At 44.0% G+C, this 23,691-nt stretch overlaps 1 protein-coding gene across 1 annotated transcript; it reads left to right on the forward strand.

The window, feature by feature from the left end:
- Positions 1–37: 37 nt before the first annotated feature.
- On the forward strand, positions 38–23,260 carry FGF2 (fibroblast growth factor 2). Its single transcript, XM_054172565.1, has 3 exons — positions 38–566; positions 17,429–17,532; positions 23,058–23,260. Exons 1-3 carry the CDS (start codon positions 392–394, stop codon positions 23,241–23,243), a joined length of 465 nt encoding a protein of 154 aa, XP_054028540.1. The 5' UTR covers positions 38–391; the 3' UTR covers positions 23,244–23,260.
- Positions 23,261–23,691: the final 431 nt, after the last annotated feature.

Genomic DNA, 23,691 nt, shown 5'->3' on the forward strand with positions numbered 1-23,691 from the left:
TGGGACCGGGACCTGTTGCCCCTCGAACCGCTCCACCACCGGCTCCCCCGCCCGCTGCCGGGAGCGGCCCCCGGATCGAAGCGGGGGCGGTCGGGGGCGGGGCGGCAGGGGCAGCCCGGTGCTGCTGGGGAGCCCGTCCCCGGCGTGCTCGGTTGTGCTGTCCGCCCTCCTCCCGCCGGCCGGCAGCGTCGTTGCGCAGCTCCCGCTGACGGGACGGGACCGGACTCTAGGCAGCGCCGGGTAGCGGAGCCGGCAGGGCAAAGGACTGGAGCGGGCGGGCGGCGGCGAGGCGAGGCTGGACGGCCGCGGCAGGGGACGGGGCCGCCCGGGGCTGGCGGCGAGAGGCGGTGGCGGGGTCCCGGGCCGGCGGGGCGCCGCCGGGGCCCGGCGCATGGCGACGGCGGCGGGGAGCATCACAACGCTGCCCGACGACGGGGGCAGCGGAGCTTTCCCCCCGGGGCACTTCAAGGACCCCAAGCGGCTCTACTGCAAGAACGGCGGCTTCTTCCTGCGCATCAACCCCGACGGCAGGGTGGATGGCGTCCGGGAGAAGAGCGATCCCCACAGTGAGTGTCCCGCCGGGCCGCGCCGGGCAGCCTCTCCGCCCGGGGCAGCGGGGCTGCCGAGAGGGGCGGGCGCCTCGGCTGTTCTCTCGCTCAGCTGCAGCTCAGAACTTCCCTCAGAAAGCGGCGTAAATGTGCATATGTTCGTGTGTAATTCAACATGTGTGTATGCAGATGTGTGGTTTATGCATGTGCACACGCTGCTGGGTACCGCGTCGGCACCGGTGACTGTTCCGGTGCAAACTCCTGTGGGCGTCTTATTCAACCTGCTGTAGGCCACAGTCAATCACGCACCAGGATTTGTCTATGTCCTTGAAGGTGTTCGAGTTCATTTGCTTAGCTCTTAAGTGGCTGTAGTAGCACCGACTGCTTCACATGGCTGTGGTAAATACTCGAGGTGTATAGAGGTAGCAAGAAGTTTTTTTCTATTTCCCAGGGTGGGTAAGTACTCATGAATGAGTACTCTTAGTATGCAAGTGCTCCAAGGAACACAGTTCTTGTTTGGTTCAAGGAAGCAACCCAAAACACCGTTTGGGTTTGAAATGTTGCATATTCTGTTTTGTTGTTTGGGTTTTTTTACACTTAATTAAGGATGAATAGCATACAGATAAAAGCTATGGATTCCAGCAGAATCACATGGGAGTAGTTTGCTCCCTGATACCTCATCTTTGGAGAGAGGAAGAGGCTCCCAAGCTAGGCACACAGCCTGTGGGTTGAGTGGTTGGTGTGGTCTGAGGGTCTGTGGTGATGCCTGGTGCCTGCTCAGTGACAGGCAGGCTCTCCAGGAGCAGGTTGCTGTTAGAAGCACAGGCTGTTCTGTGTCCCAAGAACAAAATGGCTTTTTGCAGACCTCAGTATATTTTGAAGGTATTCAGTAAGGAGTTTCTGTGGGGTTAGCAGCAAGTTTTTTTAATGCCTGTGAGGCATTGCCTTCAAAGACAGTCTAAAATGTTGCTGAGCTGTCTGACAGGTAGATGGTCTCCATGCAATTCTTGGTTTGAGGAGATCTGCTATTGTATAATGTGTGTACCTGGTCCAGACAGTGGCCTGCCTGCAGGTGCTTGACATAAAGAGCAGGTGAAATGTCTTACTGTGATTCTTGATGTGCTTTGCACCTGTGCTCAGGGTGATTCACAGATGTATCTAAACTCGGAGGATGAAGAGGAGGCAGAGGGAAGTGAGGAGACAGACCAAAAGTTCTTAATACTGCATTCCAGTTTAGATGTTCACCAGTCACTAAAGCTTTTTGCTCTTCTGGTACTTTCAAAGAGGTACTGAAGCAGGGTGTTCCTGAGTAACAGTATTACCATGTTCAGCTTCAGTTTGAGGCTGTTCTGTTTTGTGATTCTTTGGTAGAAATACTGTAGATAGGATCAACTGAAGACACATGTGGAACAGTATGTATGGGGGAAGTTAGCATTCCTCATGAGGCCAACTTGTATTCCCAGGAAAAGCGGTAGGAATCTTTCAGGATTGATCCTACGTGTTTGCGTTTCTTTCTTTCCCAGATACTGGTTCAAAGGGAAGTGCAGTTGATATTGTGCAAGTAGGAACACAATATATATATTGCCAAATGCAGAGCAGTAAATTATTGTATCTGGACTTTACAAATGTTGATGCCTAAAGCAAAGCATTAATTTACTGTACGGACAAGTGGTTTGGTTTTTACACATAACGGTTGTGCAGGGTCAAGTCTGTGCTGGAAAACGTGCGGTACTATGTTGAGCTTGCTTTAGCCTTTTATATTTGGGAAATTTGGGAATTATTGCAGGAAATAAGCCTCAAATACGTCATTTCACCTCTAGAAGTGGCTATGAAAATATGCTGGATAGCTGTTGTGAAGGGAGGTGAAGCTGAGTCGAGGACGTGGAAGGCTGAAGCTGGCTTTCCAGACATGGCCATGGCTGGCCGGTTCCTGCCTCGCTCAGCGCTCAGCTGTTGTGGGAAAATGCCTGCAGTGTGTGCTGTGCTAGCCTGGCTGGGCCGAGCTGTCCTGCATGGTGGTGGCATTCATCCTTCTCTTTTTCATCATAGAGCTCCCACATAATCATCTCTTCCCTCTCCTGCCTTTTTCCATTATTCTGCCAGGAAAAGTAGTGCTAGTTTGATGTTCTTGAGTCTGCCCAATGTATGGTTTCTCTTCCTATTAAGCCTTATCAACACTAGGAATTTATTAACTGATTTTTCATGCTGCTTTATGAGTAGTGAATTATGTTTGAAAATCCTACCTGGGGCTGGTGGTGCTGCCTTAGTCTTTTCCTTTCAAGTTTGTGTTTTTTCCTCTATATAGTTATACTTTTGCTATTGTTTCTTTCTGGCTCCCCGTTTTGTCCCTGTACATTTCTTTCCCTGAAGTGATCACCAGTGTGCTTTCCCCTTTCCTTTAGCATTTGTCTCTCTGAAGCCTCTTTCTTTTCTACCTTTTTTTTCCTCTTGAGTGAATGGTGGCAACAGGTAAAGGAAAAACCTGAATTAAGAATGACTGACATGGCCTCTGCCCTGTGCTACAGAAATTCAGCCACTGAGGAGCTCACAGGTACCCATCAGCTTGTGACTCTCTGGCCATCTGCAGAAAACCTCTTTAGAAAAGCAATTTGTTTGTAGGAAGGCTGTGGGATTGACTTCCAACAAGTGCGCTGAGGCACAGGAGTGCCCCTGTGCCTTGAGCTGCTCCCTTGTCCCCTCCTGTCACACTCTGCTTTTTTTCCTCTGTCAGACAGCTTTTTGTTGGTTTTGTTTTGTATTTGTGTTCCTCCCCACATCCCTTTTTAATTTTTATTTTTGTTTATTTTACCCTTAGAAGGACTTTTATTCTGAGAAGTAGGGAAATCAGTGCTTGAAGTGTCAGTGAGGCACATTGCTGCGGTGTTACACGGTTCACAGCCTTAGTTAGCATCTTTGTTGTAAGTACGTCATTGGATACGAATCTGCACCATGCTGAACTCTGACCTGGTGAATGCTGCTCTCTGGAAGTCCCTGTGAGATCTTGTGCTATGCCTGGCAGGTCACGTTGGCATGGCAGATGGCAATAAATCTCGGTCAACGTGAGAAGACTGTTAAAAAAGAAATTAGTGAGGGAAATACGTACCTCCAATTACTCATTGTGTTTTTCTTAGTTAAGGAGAAGGTTTTGTAAAGGTGGTTTTGAGTAAAGTATAATGGCAGCAGAGAATTTGGTTTAGGAAACTAATTAAAGGGCAGTTAGGAAAGATTCTTGTGGTGGCTGCTATTCTTATGAATTAATCATATGAAATAGCATTTGATTAGCACATTCTCATTGTTACTTTTAAAGGAAGTTCTTATTTTAGAAGGCAAATGACCATCCCGTTATGTTCCAGACCACGGTCTAATACTGCAGACAAATTTCCATGATCCATAGCCTTTTTTTGCACCCCCCCGCCTCCCCTTCTGCCTCTAGTACTGAGGGGTGCCTTGTTTGAAGTATCTGGCCTGTTTTAGGTCATGGCACTGAGTTTTGACTGTTTTACAGTCAGCCCATTCACCTTGCTTTATTCATAATTGTGTCATTAGTGAAATTGGGAATGGAAGGTGACGTACTGTGCGTTGGGGGATTGGAATCATATGATTCAGACAACTAAAAACGAGACAATATGTCTTACATGGCTGATACTGCCACATCTGATGTGTGTTGTGCAGTGACTTCAGTGAAGTGCCCCTCTGGACACACCCTGGGGACTTCTGTGGGTGTTTCTCCCCTTGCAGAGGTACATTTCAGGCAAACAAGAAACAGAAGGCACTCAGAGTTTTGTTGTTTAAAGCTGTATCTTGTTGTTGAACAGCTTTTGATTTATGCCCTGGAAAACATACTTAGAACGCAGTCCTTTTGGAGAGGCTTTTAGAAACTCGTTGGAGGTGTTTTCCTCGAAGAGGCCACGGTGCTGGGGAAGGGGAGAAGCAAGGGCAATGAAAGGAAACGCTTCTCCCTGCATTCTAGAAAATGCCTAATAGCACAGCTGGTTCTCTTTGCAGTTTCCCTCACTGAGGAATGGTTGTCATTTATAGATTTCCATAATTCCTCAAGCAGCTTTATTTCATGGTGAACATAAACCAAGGAAGCCAGAGCTGTTCTTCTCCACTTGTCAATGAAGTGACAAGGCTCCAGCCTACCACTCAGCAAGGATTCAGCTGCCTGAGCTTTTATCAACCCTGCAGCTGTCTGAATCGGTCCTTGCTCAGTAGCTAGTTAGCCTTCCACAAATACCTCAAGGAAATGTAAAATCGGCTAATACTTGGCCAGGAAAATTCCTTCTTAATAAAGTTCCTTTCATAGGTAGCTGTTAAATGTTCTGGTTTTCACTTGTGTCATAGACAACGTTTAAATGGCTACAGTGTACATGTTTTGAAAAGACTGTGTAGCAGTACGTGTGGACTCCTAGAGTGGTGCCAGCTTAGTCAAGAGGATAGAAATTTGATCACTCTGTGAATGGAAGAAGACTGCCATCCTCAGAAAGAAAAAATTGAGCGCGTGTCACCCAGTGTTTCAGTGTGGAGGTTCAGTGCCTGGTGCTTAGCTGTTTGTAGGTATGTAAGTTATCAGAGACTCGCAAAACTCTTCTCACATTTTGGTGTCCCACAGATGTGGCCAGAGCCGCTGACGGGGTGTCCTGTTAAAACTCTTAGCACCAGATGAGACTGAGGTGTGGGTTTTGTTTTTTCTTTTTTCTCCCAGTCTGAGTATCTTGCTTCTGCCCAAGGGCTTCTGCAAACAAGACTCTTTTTGCATTACTTCTAATCTATTGCACAGACCTTAACTGGTGTGCCAAATACCGATGCTTTGTCACACAGTCGTTGCAGAAATTCCTCCCGGCTCTCGGATGTAGTTGGGTTTATGGAATGAAGTAACAGACAGCCCCCACGGAAAGAGGTTGAGAATATGCTTCCTTTGTGTCTTCCTCTTGCTGTGTCACAGGAATACCATCATACTGCTTTCAGTGTGGTCCTCCAGGGTACGTTAATTAAATGAATAAGTAAATTGCCTGTGTTGAGTAGGTGCTGTTCAAAGGGAGGGTGCTCTTTCCCCTGATGTTGTGTCCTCTTACACAGAATTTAGTGAGTCTCACCTACCCCAAAGGTGTGTGATTGAGTGGCAGGTGCACTCTGAAGATGGAATAAGGCAAATACAAGCAATGAACTGTGCTGTCTCTCCCAGCTGTTTGGAAAGGGTTATTAGAAGTGTGGAAGGTTCCCAGGGCACCACCATCCACAGGCACACTAGAGGGCAGGATTTAGCCCTTAAACCCGGCTTTAGAAATGAGGAGCCCTTGTGGGTATTTACATATTCTTGTTCACAGAACAAATAGTCCAACTCTTGCTTGGCTGCTGCACAGCCATGGCTGAACGAAGAAGACAAACTCAGATAACGTATCATAGTTTGACAATATGCAGCGAAATTGTGAAGATAGTTACATAAATGCAGATTCTTGTAAAAGTTGCCTTGATGACCTCTCTTAAGTGGGTAGATTGAAGCTTGGGGTGAAAACTGCAGCAACACATGTATGACATTTAGTGAAGTCAGAATGAAAACTCAGGTGCATTTGACATCTTGATAAAGTGGAGCTGCCTAGTCCTGAATCGCTCCTTGAGAAAGAGAGATCGGGGCTGCTAGCGATACTTACTTGGCTGGTAAAGTTGTGCTGATGGTTCTAAGGACAAGTTTATGCTGTGGTAGAAGTACATCTTAAAGCATTTCACAGAAGGTGAACTGGTAGTAATGCTTTTAAAAATAGAATTTCATGTGATGTGCTAGATGGCCAGACTAAATTGTGCTTAGTTAAAAACCTCTGGCTTTGGGCTTTTTTCTTTTTTGTTCTTTTCAAAGTTATATATAATATTAATATATATATATTTGAAGTTCATAAATTACTAAAGAGTTCTAAAAGTTGTTCAGATCCATCTTCTGTAATAAGAGCCGGGTTCAGGTTCTGCATTCTGTTATAAAGCAAGAGACATGCCAAGTGCACAGGCAGAGGGGTGGGCAAGGAGAGGTGTAGTCCTTGTTTTGGCAGTAGAATTGACAGTCACATCAAAAGATGCTTGAAGTTAATTCCTGGGAAACCACCCACTTCTTGTGCTCAGTTTCCACAGAATTGTGTTTTCCACAGCTATTGTATTTTCTAAAAGGAAGGGGACCAGCTCCACTGCAGTTGTTTTGGGCAGAATTCTGTTTTAATTGCCCTAATCTTTTTGGTGATGCCTTGTTTGTGTAAGCGTTTCCCAGCTCCCCTGGATTACATAGATGGGAAGCAGTTTTACAGAAACCAGTGAGTAACTATTCTTTATACTAAAACTCATTAACACACCGGAGTGATAGAGTTGTAACAAGAGTTTCTTTGAAAGCTTTTCTCCAAGCTCAATATTTTAAAAATATTTTTCTTCCTTTTTATTCCCCAGAAAATTATTTTTCTAATACTTTCTCATTTGTTCAAGCAGTTTGAACTAAGTCCTTGAATCCATCTGTAACTTGTGGTGTGAACAAGAGAAGACCAAAATGTGTATTTTTATTATTTTGGGTTTTACCACTCTTGGGAGCATTGTCCTGGGATCACTGGCCATCTGCTGTTGGAAAGTATTGTATGGAACTGGTTCATAACCCTAGGAGCAACAGACCTTCTTGACTCTTGGTGGCAGCATGATTAGTGCAGTAATCTGGTGAAAACAAGAGGTGATATGATATGGGAGTTTTCAGCCTGGAGAAGAGAAGCCTCCAGGGAGACCTAATAGCAGCCTTCCAGTACCTGAAGGGAGCCTACAAAAAGGCTACAGAGGGACTGCTTACAAAGGCCTGCAGTGAGAGGATGAGGGGCAATGGTTTGAAATTAGAGAGGAGGAGATTTAGATTGGAAGTTAGGAATAAGTTTTTTTCCATGAGGGTATTGGAACAGTGGAACAGGTTGCCCAGGGAGGTAGTTGAAGCACCATCCATGGAGATATTCAAGGTCAGGCTTGACAGGGCTCTGATCAAGTGGAGGATGTCCCCACTCACTTCAGGAGGGATTGGACTGGATGACCTTTGGAGGTCCTTTCTACCCCAAACCATTCTATGATACAACCTTAATGCAGTCCAGTTTTGAAACAGAGAGCATCCTGAGAATGCTTGCATTACTGGCAGAAGTACACACTTGCATTACATCTGGGTACCTATAGCAAGTATTTGAAATGTTTATGGTGTGGCTTTTGAAGACTGAAGGTCAGTGAAGAAATTGTCTTTCAGTTCTGATGGAGCCTGCCTCACCATTCCTTTTCTTAGTAGCTGTTTTAAGAGTGTGCATTTCAAAACAAAGCAGCTCTCCCCTCATTTGTCATTTCCAATAGTGTGGTTTGTGAGAGCATTAGGGTAAACTTGAGTTCCCCTCTGCCCCTCTGTTGACTCCTAACTGCTCAATGAAAATACTTAAAAGGGTGACTGGAGTCTAGTGGCATTTCAGGATTATTATCTTGTGTTGTTTTTTGTTTGTTCAGGGTAGGGACAGATTTTGAGTGGAGCCTGATATGATCGTCCGAGAGCATAAATGAGATGATGTCTGCAAAGTTGGGTGGAGGTCGTCTTGCCCAAGCTGTTGTGGTGCACTTCTGGTTGCATGATTCTGTATGAACCTACCACTCATATTTGACTTTTAGAGCTTGAAAACCACATTGCTCCAGTGATTCAAAGGAGAAAGATATTAAGAGTACTGGAAGAGGATAAAGTAGGAGCTAGACTCCATAGCAGTATTTAGTGGCACTGTGGTGAAATTGTATTCTTGTTTTGTGGAGCTTGTCAGCTTGCCCCTTTGCTTGTGACACGTCTGGAGCAGATCTCATCAATGAGCAATCATTAGAATTCCAGCTGGAATGTACTGCTCCAAATCCTGATGCTTCCAACTATGAAATGCTGCATGGTGCTGTGTTTTGTAAAAGCAAGAATAGATAGTATCAGTGATACAGCTGGAAAAGATTTGCAACCTGTTTCTTGGCTCTTTCTATTCTCAGGCTGACCCATGATGCCTGGTGTCTGTCTGCAAACCGTTACTGGGCTGATGTGTTCTGTTAGACATTCTGCTGCCATTCTGTGGTGGTGCAGCTCTGGGGTTGTTTTTGCTGATAAAGCTTTGTACTTTAACATACTCGTGCATGGGCATCACATCATCTTGAGCTGTGCTTGGTACATGTTTTTGGGGGAGTGTCTGTATCACCTCTTGGGGCTGGTACTGGGTTTTTTTTGACAGTCTGTGTCTTTTCTTGGTGTTTCTTGCTTCTGGGAACAAATCTCAAGTGTTTCTATCTACATATCTCCACTTTGCCTTCCCTTCCAACACCCTTATGCTGTGTTTCACCATCATCTGTTATGTTCTCAGTTGTGACTGACTCAGGAATCCTTTGGTCAGACACTTCAGCAGATCTAACAGGTTTCTGCTGCTGAAAAGGATGGAGGGACAGGAATTGCCCTTCTCCAGCAGCAGCTTGCCATTGTCACTGCCTGTCATGTGGTGGCATGTCCTGAGCCATCTCCTCTGCTAAAATGCAGGCCAAGATACATGTAGAGGTTGGAATAGTAATTCTAGGACCTTCTTACAATGAGGGTTCATGCAGTCCCGCAGCTCTGAGAGGACCAGACCAGACTGAGACTTCTGTAGAGCTTTTTTGTGTAATACTCCACTAGGTGCTGTTGATGCCTGCAGCATCAGAGGTGGGTGCAATAATGAGAGCATTATTTAGCATGGAGAAGCAGCCAGTGAGGGCTGTAAAAAGGGTGCGTGTGGAGATGCTGTCACCTGTGTTGAGATGTCATCTAGGGCATCCTGTTACACAGACTCATAAGGCAGAGCAGTTCCTGGGATTCAGTGTATGGATTCAGTTCATTGCCTTTCTCCAGCTGCACTGGAGCAACTGGGATGAACAGTTAAATGTGCATCTGGCCTGCCTTGGAATGTGTAAATATGAAGGATTTGTTTTGTGGTTTTGAGGGTGTTTAGAGTCACTGTGTGTGTTTTACCGACAGTAACGTAGTTCATTCAGGAGAACTGAAGAAAAAGACCTACAATGTCCTTAGAAATGCAGGAATTCCTCAGAGATAGAGAGCTCTGAGGAATAAACTTTCAATTTACTTCAGTCCCAAACTTCTGCTTCATCTGCTACTTCAAGAAGCAAGGTGTGTAAACTAGTACCAGTATCTGTGAGCTGATACTATATGATACTGAGGAGCAAAGCAAAGTGTCTCAAAATAAGGCTGAATTTCAGTGATCAAACTCTTGCAGGATGGATGAGGTTTGTCTTTGAGATGTTATCCTTGGAGAAAATGCTGTTAGGAGTGAGAGATGTCTGGCCTGCCTGCTGATTTGATGTGGTACAAGCCAAGACAGTGTAATTGCTGGTGCTTGTAGCCATGGCATGCTTTGGGAGCATGTTTTTGCAGTGAAGCCTGGAGCAGTCTGGAGATTTAAACCAGCACAGTAAGTACTAGTAATAGTCTTGTTCTTCCAAGCCACAGATTCTGAAGTCTCTCTTTTGTTGTCAAGAAAGCGTTCATGTCCCTTCTTAGTATAGTTTGAAGGTATTCAGAGTATGCAGTGCATTTTTATTTGCAGGCCTGGAAGCTGGGGAAGTGACAACAACCTGATCCCTCTCTCTGCAGGAGAGAGTGGATCCTTTCAAGACACCCAAGTCACTGGCTCCCCAGTACAGGCTGGGTGCCACAATGTGTTCTGTGCTCTGCCTCAGAGCTATGGCAGGGGTTCTAAAAGGGAAGGGTGTTACCCAGATACTTCAAGGGAAGTCTAGAAATGAACTGTGCATTTTATTTTTGGGTGTTAGGGCGTTTGGTTTTGTACAAAGAACCACCCCTTAAACTCACAGGAAGCTGCATTCAAAAGTGAATGAGAACCTTCCTGTGAAGACTGTGGTTCACTGCTCTTCAGGGTCAGTGGTGATTGATAGCTGTTGTTCTTCACTGCAGCTTGTGCTGTTCCCTGTGGATGCATTATTTAAATGTCAGCACAGGGTGGTTACACAGCTTAGTGGAAGGGAATAGAATAGATGGAGGATGAAGTAAGTATCCACACTTAATGTTGTCTTTGCATTGTCCTTGCAGTAACTGAGGTGGACAGGCAGCAGTGGAATACTGTGTGCATGTGTATGGATCCTAATTGGCTTTTGTGTTGACTTCTGCAAAAGTATTTATTAAAGACTTCACTAGTATTTGAGGTGGGGGAAGTGCAAAACCATCAGACTGGCTGTCTCTTAACCTTTTGGCCAGGTGAAGAACAATCACCTTTACAGGGCAGCTTTATTCATAAGTACTGCTCCTTGTCAGCTCGTTATTTCTTCTGACTCCTGTCTGCTATGCCATCTCCCTGGCACTGAGTGCTTGGCACAGTTCCTCCTTCACCACTGTGCTTCAGCCTCTCTTAATCCTATTTGCTGATTCTTCTTGGTATTTCTAAAATCCAGCTTTTCCTTTCCAACTGTGACACCAAGGCTTATTAAAGCCTATGGGCTGGCACTTTCTCACCCCTGCTCTGGCAGCCTTTTGATCTCATCGAGTGTGTTACTGCTCTGACATCAGTTACAGCCCTAAAATACTGAACAGCTGTGTGAGTTGTATAGGAAGAAGGAGCACTAAAAATACCTTTTAAAAATGATACATTTCACGATCTCTGTCTTCTGAATTGATAGTCTTGGGTTTGTCTCAGGTTGCACCTTTTTCTGTGTGTGTTTGTTCTGCTGCAAGTGAGAACCAGGTCATAGTTACAGAGAGATTAGTGAATACACAGAAAAGATGAAGAGCTGAAACTCTGCAAGTTCTGCATCTGCAGGTATTAATCAGTGACATCCTGATGTTGGCTAAACAACTGCACCGACTTCTTTGTAAAGATGAACAGCTGAAAGTGGTTATTCTGTGGTTTACTTCATCAAATGCTAAATGGAGTGAAAGCAGTTGAAAGAAAGGTGATGGATTACCTTAACCTTGTTAAGAAAAGCCCTTTGGGAAAAGGCCTAAAAGCCACGTGAGATCACGTGTTCATTGTTTTGCTGAGGAAACCCTCAGACACCTTTGTAAATCAAGAATTTGGGGTAAAAGTATGGATAACTTGAAGACTAGGCTGCACTACCTGTACCCAATAATGAATGAAGTTCTCCTCTGGTAAAGTTGGTCATTTTTTCTGCCTGGTTTTGCCCTCTTGACTTCAAACGATGCATTGAGCTTGCCTGCAGTGACAGATCCAGGAGGTTTAGATGATGCTGGTGTTTCAAATCCTTACATAATGCCAAGCAACTGCTGCTCACTTTTACACAGCAAAGCTGTGCTTTGTAAGCAGGATACAGAAATATTTGCAGCCCTAACTGTAAAGGACTTCTTGGGGTTCAATCAACCAGTTTTTGCAAGCTGTGTGGAAGGGAAAAACCTAGCTATATGTGTATTTTTCTTCTGCAGGTTTAGTTTCCTGTGCTTCATGTGAAATCTGCAGGGAGCATTTGAGACACTGTGTATTTGGTAGCTGGTATTTCCCAAGCGGTATTTCCCAGTGTGCTAGGTGTATGTTTGGTGGAGCTAGGTATTTGTAGGAATTGAGGTCAAGATACAAATGAGAATAGGTGGAGAACAGGGAAATAATTTTACTTTTGTTAAGTATTTGTACTACTTAAAAAGATGAAAACTCTTCAAGCCAGTGACTGTCCACATGAGCCTGGTAGACTTAGTTAGCAGGTTGATACTTAAACAGTTACACAAGTTACGGTTCTGCGTAGAGCCTTGGATTTATTCCTAAGTGTAACCGGAACTTTTGCAAGTGTTCATGTTTCAGAAGTGTGTATTTTTGTTGTAGATGTTTACATTTTAAAGACCTTAAGTCTGTCTGTGAGTGGTTTTATGCCTCTGGCTGGCAAAAAGGAAAAAGATACACTTAGAATGTTGTCATGCAAGAGCAAAGAAATAAGCCTTTGTATGGGAGCGTGACTCACTGTTTCTCGGTGTGACACTTCATTTGCTTGATTGTTTTTGTTGCAGTTCTGTGGGTTTTGTTTATTAAAAGACCACCTCTTCTGCTAGGGTTCGCTTGCTGCTTCTCAAGTCTTTCTCCTTTTTCCCCGCCATGTGATGCAGGTTTCAGGCAGTGTGTGCTTCAGCAGCTCTGAAGCAGCACAGTTGTTTCCTGATGAGTATACGAAAGTGAGCAAAGACCAGTCGTAAGACTAGGGACGCTCTGTACATCGACACAAAGCTTATCAGTTAGTGGAAGATGGTAATGTGCTTAATATGGCTTTGAGAAAGACATATCTAAAAGCATCAGAGACTAGATGTGGGAGAGAGTGAGATGAAGATATTTCTAATTCCTAGAGGTAAGTTCCAGTGGGCATCACCAGCTCATGGGCTGGGGTTTGGAACTGACCCAGCAGGCAGCTTTGGCTCTGGAAACGCTAGGAGGCTAAAATGGGGGTATTAATATGTGTGTGTGCACACATGCATCTTTGATGGGCCAGCCCTTGGGTTTGGGAGGGTTTGTGATGTTAGGTGTGGAGCAGGCACGCCCAACACTGTCTTGTTTGGACACCTGGCTGGGAATAGACATTGCCCCCAAGCATGAAGGAATCAGCCAACTTCAGCCCTAGACTAGGCGGGAGTGGGAATCAGGCCGTAGGGTGTTGCATCTAGCAAAGCCTTGTTCCGCTTTCCCTTCTCTTATGAACTCCCTTGCATTTTTGGGACATAATCCCTCCAGAAGTGATCCACGTCAGTAGCAATGAGTTTACAAAGTAGTTGCTGCTTTGTTCTTTGCTGTGGGCATGGAGCTGATGGGGAGCTGGCATAGTAGCTTCAGCACAGTGTCATTCAGGGGCCTCATGGAAGGAGTTTCCTTACAGGGCCCCTGCAAGTATGTTGGAGTTGGGCCCTGAGCCTTTGGCTGGGCTTTAGCTTTTCCACAGCAGAGCCTGTAGTAACACTAGTCATTGATCCAGAGACGTGCAGCCTGGGGTTTTTCAGGGTCTACATAAACTCTTCCTTGTAAACTGAGTGAGAGGTGTGCTGCTAATGAACTTTGTAGATCGAATAAAGCAGCTGTATGCCAGAGAAAACAGGGCCTGAAATAGTATTTGATTCCTCCTCTCTATCCAGGGTCCATAGGCTGCTCTGTTAGTTGTAGTGTCTGGATAAAGTACATGTTTGCTGTTGAGAGGGTCACAAAGCCCAAAAGCTCTCTTGTAGCATTGGCTGATCAGTGCTTTTGGTAGAACATTTTATTTCCCATCATGTTCTTCCAGGGTGTTAATAGTGATGAACACTCATGCAGAGGGCTTCTCTTCCCTGCTGCCTTAAGGCTAAGTGAGAAGCAGAGCACCGAAGAGCTGCATGTGCAGATGATGGGTGATGTAATGATGCTGGTGTTTCATCTTTTTTTTCTAATGGCTATCTGTCTCTTCCTTTCCCCACTATGACCTTTGCTTCCCCTCTTAGTGACCCTGTGGTATGCTCCTGCCTCAGAACATCTTAGCTAAAGCAGCTGCTATGAGTGCCTGGACTTCTGTGCTGCCTGCCCCAGGCAGGGGGCTCAGCATGCAGGATGCCAGCAGCTGTCCTGCTGGGAGTGTGTGACAAAGGTAATACAAGCTCAGCAGCAAGGAGCTTCCAAAATGTGCAGCTCTCTTTTTCTAGTATTAAGCTGCTAGATTTTGCCAAGGTCTTCTAAATAAACCAGTTTTGAGGGAGATTTTTGGCCAAACCCTTCATGATGCAGAGCAATGAAGCCATTTGGGACCACTTAAGTTAGTGCAGTATGACTTGGTGTGGATCATGAAAAACCTTTGCTGGGTTGGGAGAACTCTGTGAGGCCTTCAGCTTTCATTGTACACGTAATTTTCAGTTCCAGTGCTCAGGGAAATAAAAGCACTCGTGGAAAATGCACACGTTTTCTGTACTCTGCATTTGCCAGTGTGTTTTCTGTACATCTTGTGCTACTTGTCCATAAAAGTCTGCTCTCCACTGGAATGAGCCCAACTGCACTCTTTCGAGCTCTTTAAGAAAAGATGAGGAAGATCCAGTTCATAGCAGAAATCCAAACCCTTGCCAAGCACAACACTACTAAACACCACATCTCAGCTTCCATATTCTTAGAAAAAGCTCTCCAAATTGTGGAATAAGCCCATTTGTAACTCTCTCAAATGTGCTGGCTAGTTAAACCTCCAACTTGTGGATGTGTCTGGACCATATACCCTGTGAAAGGAGGGAGGACTTGAGGAAGAACTCATTGTAACACAAGGACTACGAAAACAAAGTAAATCTCTGGACCTGTAATTACAAATTTCTGATTTGTACATTTCATGCTTTTCCTGTGCTGAACACTGGGGTTTTATTATCTTACCCAAGGGATGGTGGTGGTGCTGCTGTGTGTGTTTGAGTTACCTGAGGAAAGGCAATGGCACAGCCAGCAGTACTTTGCTTCCGTGTTTATTATGGCACAGAGAAACTGGAAGACTTGGTTCCAAGAAGAGTGTGATGTCATGGACAGGATGAGCTGGGAGAGACTTGCTCGTTGTGCATGGTCAGATATTGTATAGCTTTCCCTAGGCATTTCCTGTGAGCCAGGCAGCTTTTAAATGCTCACCTTCTGATTAGAAATCTAATGCCTTCTGTCCTGCAGGCTGTGAATTCCTGCTGATTAATTTGCTTTTGGCTTGAGAATTTTGTCTTTATGTGGCTTGTTCTCTTTCCAGCTTACAGTGCCACATCTGGTTTTGTGCTTCTAACTGTACAGCTTGTCAGAGGCTGTGAAGGGCTTCTGGGAAATTCTTTGCTGCAGCTTTAAGGACCCACTTGCATTTTGCTGAGTGATTCATTTGCTCAGGTAACAGGTGTGTGATTGTGCTGAACACAGGAAGAAGGAAATGACTCAGAGGAGAGTTTTAATTAGGATACTTTTATAATTTTGATCTTGTAATATTAGAAGTTTGTGTTAGGGGAAGGTTTAAATCCATCTCCTGCATTATAGTTTGGTGCCTTCACTTTATTCCATTCATGTTTTCTAAGCCTTTTTAGATCTTTGCAAAGATACAGTTTTATCCTCCTTCCTCAGAGTTTCTACCCTGGCATGGAAGTGAATTGGTATGTCTTACACTTCATTTCTTACTGGGCAGAAAAAGAGAAGATGATCATGCTTTGGCTTACGATGAAGAGATACAGAAGGAAGTTGTGCTAGGAAATTTACTGAGTCCTTTTAAGTGCTTAAAGGTTGCATAAGTTATAATTGGGACTTTTTTTATTTCATGGCTTTGTGATGGCTTTGCTTCAGTCCCCAAGATGTTTCCTCACTGTGCTGAGGTTTCTCTTGTCACTAAACCAGCAGACGCTGACCATGCACTTGGTGATCCCCACACACTGGGGCATGCTCTGAGTGTGAGCAGTGAAATGACTTACTGCCATGCTGGAAGGGCTCTTCCATGAGAACTGCCAGAAAACTGGGAGAATCTGCCTTTTTAGCCCTCTGTGGGTTAGCTGTTTCACAACAGTCTGTGCTACGTTTTTGCATTACAACTTCTTAATGGGTGTACTTTTTGTGGTTCAGGTACACTGACAGCAAATACTGTGAGTAGATCTGAAATGATGTTCTGACCCATTGCTCTGGATCACCCAAAGGCTATAAAAGATACAGATCATCGCTGTCAAGTGTTAGATTTCTCTTACAGCCAGTAGCACAAAGTTACATTGAGCTGAGCCTAAAGTTACTGCTACTGGTCATGAATGCATGCCCAAAATGTGTTTTGAGTAAGGCTGTTTTATATCGTGGCATGTCAAGATCAACATAACCCTGTGGCAAATATTTACCTTGCATTAATAAAGCCATAAAATAACCCTGAAGCCCGAAGAATTTAGAGGCTCTGGCTGTATCTATTCATGTGTTTTTCAAGGTGGAGAGGAAAATCTGGTGAAGCCCATTTTGCTTTGGGGGCTTTCCTTTGTTTTTTTTGTTTTCTTCTTCTTCTTCTGTCTTTCCCTTTTTCCAGAGTAACAGTTTTCACAGGCTTTTTCAAACTATACAAATATTTTTACAGGCCTTAAAACCTTCACTAGAAGTTTATTTTTACAGAATCTGAACTTCTGGCCTGGTATGATGCTGTAGGAGTTGCTGTGCTTTTCTTTTTTTTCTTCTCTAGAGTAATTCACAAAACATAACAAAGCCATACTGTGGTAATTAATTAGGATTAGTTTTCAGATATTTTCCACAGCTGTTTCTGGTTTAATGTGTGGTGAGAGCAGTATGCTTGAGTAAATCTCAAAAGTCTGTTTCCCCCAGCCCCTTCCCAGAGCACTTCTCCATGTTCTATCTAGTGAAAGGCATCCCCTGCCCATGGCAGGGTGGTTGGAGCTAGATGATCTTTTAAGGTCCCTTCCAACCTAAACCATTCTATGAATCTAAGTTCTTGCTTCTCCAGACGTCATGGAGTTGCACTGAAGATTTTGGAAGCTGTTTGGAAGTCTGATTTTGGCCTCATAACTTGGAGGGCTGAAACTGGACACTTGACTGTGGGATGCAATGAAACATTTTGCCTAACGTTCAACCACTGCCGCAGTTTCTGTATTCCTTGGAAGTCTGGAGTTGCTAGTGAATTATGGGAGGTTTGGGTTTTTTCCTTTGTGGGAAATGGCAACAGATCCACAGTTCATAAGAAACCATTTTTATGTTCTTTAGAGTGCAGATTTGTATTAACGTGGCTTCAGCTGTGTATACAAATCAGTGCATTGATAAGCAACTCTCACTGGTGTCTGTATCTGAGGGAAGATCAGGGGTTAGGTTTGAAGCAGTCAGTGTCACTATCAAGTGCTGAAATACCAATGTGCTGTGAAAATTGACTTCTGTCTTTTCTTTTGTTCACAGTCAAGCTGCAGCTTCAAGCAGAAGAAAGAGGAGTGGTGTCAATAAAAGGTGTGAGTGCAAACCGCTTTTTGGCCATGAAGGAGGATGGCAGATTGCTGGCTTTGGTAAGCAGCAGGTTTCAATCCTTTTCTCTGTGTCTGTGTCTCCTCACTCTGTACTGAGTCACATCTCCTCAAGCAGGACCTGAACCTCTTCCCTGAGTGGGATTTATCAGGGAGACATCAGCTCTGCACAGCTTCTGTCACTTAACTGAACAATGAACTGTGAAGGGATGGGTCTGCCCAGGAGCTGAAAAACTTAACTGGAATGGTCCGAGCAAGAAGAATCCTAGAGATTGTGTGTAGAAGGGAATTACAGGAGCACATGGAGAATGAAGTCTCTCCCTTTTTTCATACCCACAAACGTTTTCCCTCTGTTATGTCCACATAAAGTGATTGTGAAGACCCATTTTTTAGTAGGAAGTAAACCCTTTTTTAATTACACTTTATTGTTAGTTTTCTTAGTAATCAGTATATATTGTTTTCTCGATTTCTGCTTTGTAAAGAATTAGAGTTTTTTGCTCATGTGGCCTTCCAACCTAGAAAACTCTCAAACACGTTTCTGAAAATCTGCTAAAGTAATTATAGAAGGTTATGAAATGTCAGTCAATTAAACTAGTCTCTAATGAGGCTACTTTTAAATTCCATTAATGGTATTGATAGCAGCTTAATTTTTGCTGTGTTTTAAAGCCAGTATGTTTAGCAGAGTGACAGCAAGAGCTCCTAGGTCTTACCCAGTTTTGCTTTAAGAGCTGCAGTTACATTAATTTTGCTTATGAGCAAGCTTCCAGCACTTGTGAAGTACCACTGTGGGGCATCCTGCTAGAATTTCAGTTTCAAATAATCCCTGATGCTTTGGTATCTTGGACACAGCCCTGCTCAGCTTCTCTGCAAGTCCTCCCCGGTAATGAATGTTAATAAAGTGCATTCCTAATCCTGAATGGTAGCTAATGAAAGACCCATGCCAAGAGCTGCAGGAATTCCTTCTGGTTCCCCTCAGTTGTTCCTCTGCTGAAATGAAGTTAGTCTGAAGGCAAACAAAACACTGCAGCACTTCTACAGGAGCGGGGATCCCTGGTGTGCTGCTTAGCACTGCATGCTTCTGGCTCCAGGAAGCACATTTTGTCGCTGCCTGTGACTACAGCTAGAGAACCTGTTTCAAGTTATGGTGTTATTTACTCGGATGTTGTGTGACAGCTCAGCTCAAGAAAATGTGAGGAGCAGTCCACTGTGCTATTCTTGAATGAAGGATAATTGGGAATTTCCTGTGGTGCTAATGTGGTGGCATTTGGCTTCGTGTTCAAATTGCCCTCCTTCCCCTGAGCAGCAGAGAGTGGTCAAAAATGAGTGTGTAGCATTGTGTGTGTATGCACCCAGGTGTTTTTATATTTGGGATTTCCACCCTGCTGTTGCAGGATGGCTTTCGGTTGCAGAACATGATTCCCTTCCAGCTCTGTAAGGCAATGCACTTGGAGAGTATCTGCAGTCCGCTTGGAATTACTCATGAAGTTGGGTCACTTTGTGCCTCTCACTTCAGCTTATAAAACATAGGTTTTGTTTTGCTTTGTTTCTGGAAATGGGAATTTCTCGAATCATATTTACTGTAAACATGACTCCCTGCAGCTCAATTTTGCTGCTCATAGGTGAAAGCTCTCTGTTAAGATTTTGTTCTTCACCCAGCCTTACGAATACGTCTGCAATTCCACTATCATTTTCTGCAGCGCAGGCAGCGTTCTTTTGGTGAGGATTTTTGCATGATGAATTCCAGGAGTTTGTGGCCAGTTGTGTCTCTCCTGTTCTCTGCCTATAAACACGTCCATGAAACTGTATTTAATTGCCAGCATTTCTTTTTCAGTGTGAGCAGCGTTGTGTTTCAGTGGGAACTTTGAAAGAGCATGTGCTGGAAATCTTTGCAGTGAAGTGATCTCAGTGGTGCACGAGTTACAATCTGCTGAAACCTTGGGGTTATTCCTCTTAAAACCTTATGGATTTTAATTTCTAAACACTTATTTAGTTCTCTAATCCACTAGTCCCTCAAGTCCTATTCTGTCCTTTTTAACATGTTTTGTTTCTCTTTTTCTTACTTTTCAGTATCAAGGATCAATTTGTGTACTGTCCTTGTTTTATAAATATATCAAAAATCTTCTTTTGCAAAGTCTTACTCAGTCCTGTTTTTCATCTAGTTGGATGTTCTTGTAATTACTTTGTTGAGACATCTTCATGGTTTGGTCTGAGTTGGCCTTTGCAAAAGGACTTACTGCATAGCCAGCTTATCACTGCTTACATTGGTGCTTTGCCTGGTGGTGCAGGGATCACCTTCTTGCCTTGATAGCTGGGTGACATCTGGGTTTTGATTCAGCAGCACCATGATGTTTGCTAACAGACTCAGGAAGGGAAGAGGTCATCTTCACCAGTTCAGTCACTGGAGGAGATGGTTGTTAACACAGATAGTCAAAACCTCCCTTTGGAAAACGCTATTTTATTTCCAGATATTTGTGCAGGAATGTATCTGTTATGTCAGATTGCTAATGGAAAAGTTGAAACACTTCACTTCTGATAAGGCTCATCGTGACTTTCCAGTTTCAAATAATTATGAAATACTTTCAAATGATGGAATGAAATGTGTTTGGTTATTTCATTTCATGAAGAAATTTATTAACATTTCCCATAAAAGGAAGGATTGCACTTTTGGCTAAACTTTGTATTTCTCAAGACATTTGTCATTTAAGGATGCAACCTGTTTTGTTTCTTCTGTGCTTTCACTATGGCCAGGCTGGTTTTGCCCCACTGAAGGACTTAGCTTGGAATTCTCTCCTGATGTTATGGATTAAAATTCTGGTACAGCAATATTTGTGTGACTAACCTTCATTTCCTGGCCCTTCTCTAGTTGATTGTTTTCTCACGTCAGTCTCCATCTGCTGTGGTAGGTACAGGTTAATGCTCTGAGTTTGGTTTTGAGAATAGGCAAACTGCAGGAATTTGAATTCCTAATCCTAATTGAAAATGTCAGAAGCAGTTAGTTGTCCTAATCTGATATGCAGGCAGATGTGGTTTGCGATGAAAAATCAGTGGGAGGCATTTGGCCGTGCAGATAAGGGAGGAAGAGCTTGACTGCAGGAAGTTGGTGCTGCTGGGGGTCAGTTAATCTGCCCTGGCTGAATCACTGTGAGGTTTTCGGTGGTCGTTATGGTTTGGCTACTTAAGCAGTGGCACATGGCAGACCCTTGTACAAATGTGGCTAGACTAACAGTGCTGATGTTAAAAATTCTTGCACTCACTGTTTTATTTAGCAGCTCAGACTGTTTCTGGATGGGGTCTTGCTTGGCAGCAGACAATACACTGAGTGGCACTTTGTTCCCTGCCACTGCCCTAGGTATTGTCCTTCCTGTTAACTTTTCATGAAGGGCTGGGGGGTTCAGGTACTTCATGATGTGCTGTGAGAGCTCTGGCTGCCAGACCACTGCTCTGAATAAAGCCCCTAGACATGAGCATATGAAAAAGCCCCTTGGTGTCCAGGGGTTTTCCATGGACTGAGGCTCAGTGTAGTGGCTGACATCCCAGTCCTGCTGAACAGCAGTCCAGCTTCTGAAATGTCACCCTTGGCAGATGTTGAGGAATACAGAGTTCATGAAGCCTGAACTACCATTTGTCCCCTAAACTGTTACATTTTAAACCTGAGAAACATGAGGGAAGGCTGAACATACCCTATGTGTTTTTTTGAGCTGTGATTGTGTTCACATGGATTTGCCTTTTCTCTGTGTGGTCTTGTAAGGCTGCTTAAAATCAATATGGGCATCCTGGAAGACATTTCCTTCCTTGTGGAGGTTCTTAAGACTCTGTTCCCACCAGTGTTAGGCATCTGATCTACTTCTCTAGCCATCCCTGAAGGGGGTATGAGCTGCTTAGGAGGCATGTAGAGAGCCAGGTGCTGTAGCATCAGCGGCTGTGCTGAACCTAGTATGTCCCCAGAGCCCACCCCACACCTGATGCCTTGGCACTGCTTTGGGCAGGAGGTGAAGGTGAGGTGTGAGCCTGCTGCAGTGGGCTCTTTGACAGAATTTCCAGTGTGGGCAATTGTACTGAGCTTGCCCAAACTCTGCAGAAACTGGGTTTGTTCTGAAATGCTTCTCTCCTTTACATGGTTTCTGTGCCCTCTTAAGGCTTCCTCAATTCATTTCAGGCTTGGCTCTGTGGCTTGGGATGATTAATGCATCCTTTCACATGGCTGGAATGAAAGACATTAAAATACAACTGACCTTGGGAAAGATGATCTAAAATACAAATCATGTGAAAATGATTGATGTGGTGGCTGCCATTTGAGATGTGCAAATATTAGTGAGTTACAGAAAGGAGGAGCTGCATTTGGCTTTTCTTCTTTCTTTTCCTGAGAAACAAAGATTGTATCTGAAAATGGTTGGAGGAAAACCCCTTGTTTTCAAAGACATATGTTTGGAGGCAGATCCCTTTATTCCAGACTGCATTGGAATTACTTAATTGCTTCTAGCTACAGAAACTTGGCATATGAGAGGAGTTACTCTTCTATGTTTCCGTGCGTACTGTATGAAGTCAAGCTGTTCCAAGCTCATTTTTCAGTTCTAGTTGGATACTTTATATATTCATTAATATTAACAGAAGATTGTAATGACGAGTAGCCTGCTTGCTTAGGGAATTGCCTCACACTCCCTGTCTCCTCTCCAAGATTTTACATGCTTTCTGTTAATGAGTAGCTTTTCTCCTCTGGCATTCCCCAAACTTCTCTGACTAAAGGAGCTGATGACCTGACAGATGGAGTATATGAAAAGGTGGTGTCCCCTCCCTCCACTCCTGCAGTGTTGAACTTCTGCCATCTTGGTATTTGAGAAAAGAATTTCTCTTGCTTACAGCACAGCTCCTGCAGGCAGGTTTGCCCCATTGTCTGCTGAGAGAGCAGAGCCATCCATTGGCAGTTTGGCTGCTGGGAACGGGCCATAGGATGAAGGCTGTTACCTGTGTGTTCAGAGATAGTGAACTTCCTCCTGCAGAATGAGAGCTCGCTGAAGCTGTTGGTACATCCTCTTACTGAGGAACCACGTGGTTCTGTCTGATGGTGATCAAACAGTGCATCAAAAAAGACGTGAGAGTAATTCCTTGCCTTGGTCTCTCACCTCCAGCCAATTTCAGCTTTGGGGCCTTCTCAGCCAAGAATGTTTTTACCTGTGTAGTACAAACCCCTTGTTGTGTGAACCTCCTTGTAATCTGCAGGTGTGAAGGCACATTAATTCCTTGTAGCTGAAAACTTGCTTCCAGAAGCAGACTAGTTTCATGTTACTTGTAAGCACTAGTGGTGTGGGAATTTCACATTAGAACAGAGACTTCTACATAGCGAGAACAACCTGGAATCTCCTTGGCTTGTGTTAAAGGCAATAAATGAACTCTAGTGGAAACCTGTTCTTCTTGTAGGTGTTTGTATTTGTCTTCAGATGCAGAACTTTTAATGTGGATTTCTGAAAACCAAACCTACTGCTAACTCATGTTCTTGGCATGTTAGTCCCATGAATGAAGAACTAATTTTTGGTGCAGTCTCAACAGATGCTTTTCTTTTTCCCTTTTAGAAATGTGCAACAGAAGAATGTTTCTTTTTCGAGCGTTTGGAGTCTAATAACTATAACACTTACCGATCGCGGAAATACTCTGACTGGTACGTGGCACTGAAAAGAACTGGGCAGTACAAACCTGGCCCCAAAACAGGCCCTGGACAGAAAGCTATCCTCTTCCTTCCCATGTCTGCCAAGAGCTGATCTCCGCTGTGCGCTCCCAGCACAACCACTGCGCTATGCTGAAGACACCGAGTTTCCTGCTCCTCTCCAAAGTAGCAAAAATATAAGCAATTATTTGCTGATTTTTAACTACTTTTAGAGACAACAGCTTAAAACATGAATGTTTCGTACTGCCTTTCTATTGCTTTTTAACCCTGTTGTGACAGTGTGTGTGGAGGCAAAATGATTTGGAAAATGTCTTTTCAGGATCAATCGCAGGTCTGTTTTCTGCCAGATCTTTGTGTAGAGCTATTTTATTTACCTTGTTTGCTTTATAAAGTAAAGGAAAACCAATCTGATGCATAATTAGAGCAATATTTACTTTTAAATGTAATTTATATCTCTTTGTAGCTTATTAGAGAATATATAATTACTTTCTAATAATTACCTAAGAAGTCCATAGATAACTTTAATATGGTCTAAACAACAC

This window comes from Dryobates pubescens, chromosome 24 (assembly GCF_014839835.1).
Source record: "Dryobates pubescens isolate bDryPub1 chromosome 24, bDryPub1.pri, whole genome shotgun sequence".
Classification (NCBI taxonomy): domain Eukaryota; kingdom Metazoa; phylum Chordata; class Aves; order Piciformes; family Picidae; genus Dryobates; species Dryobates pubescens.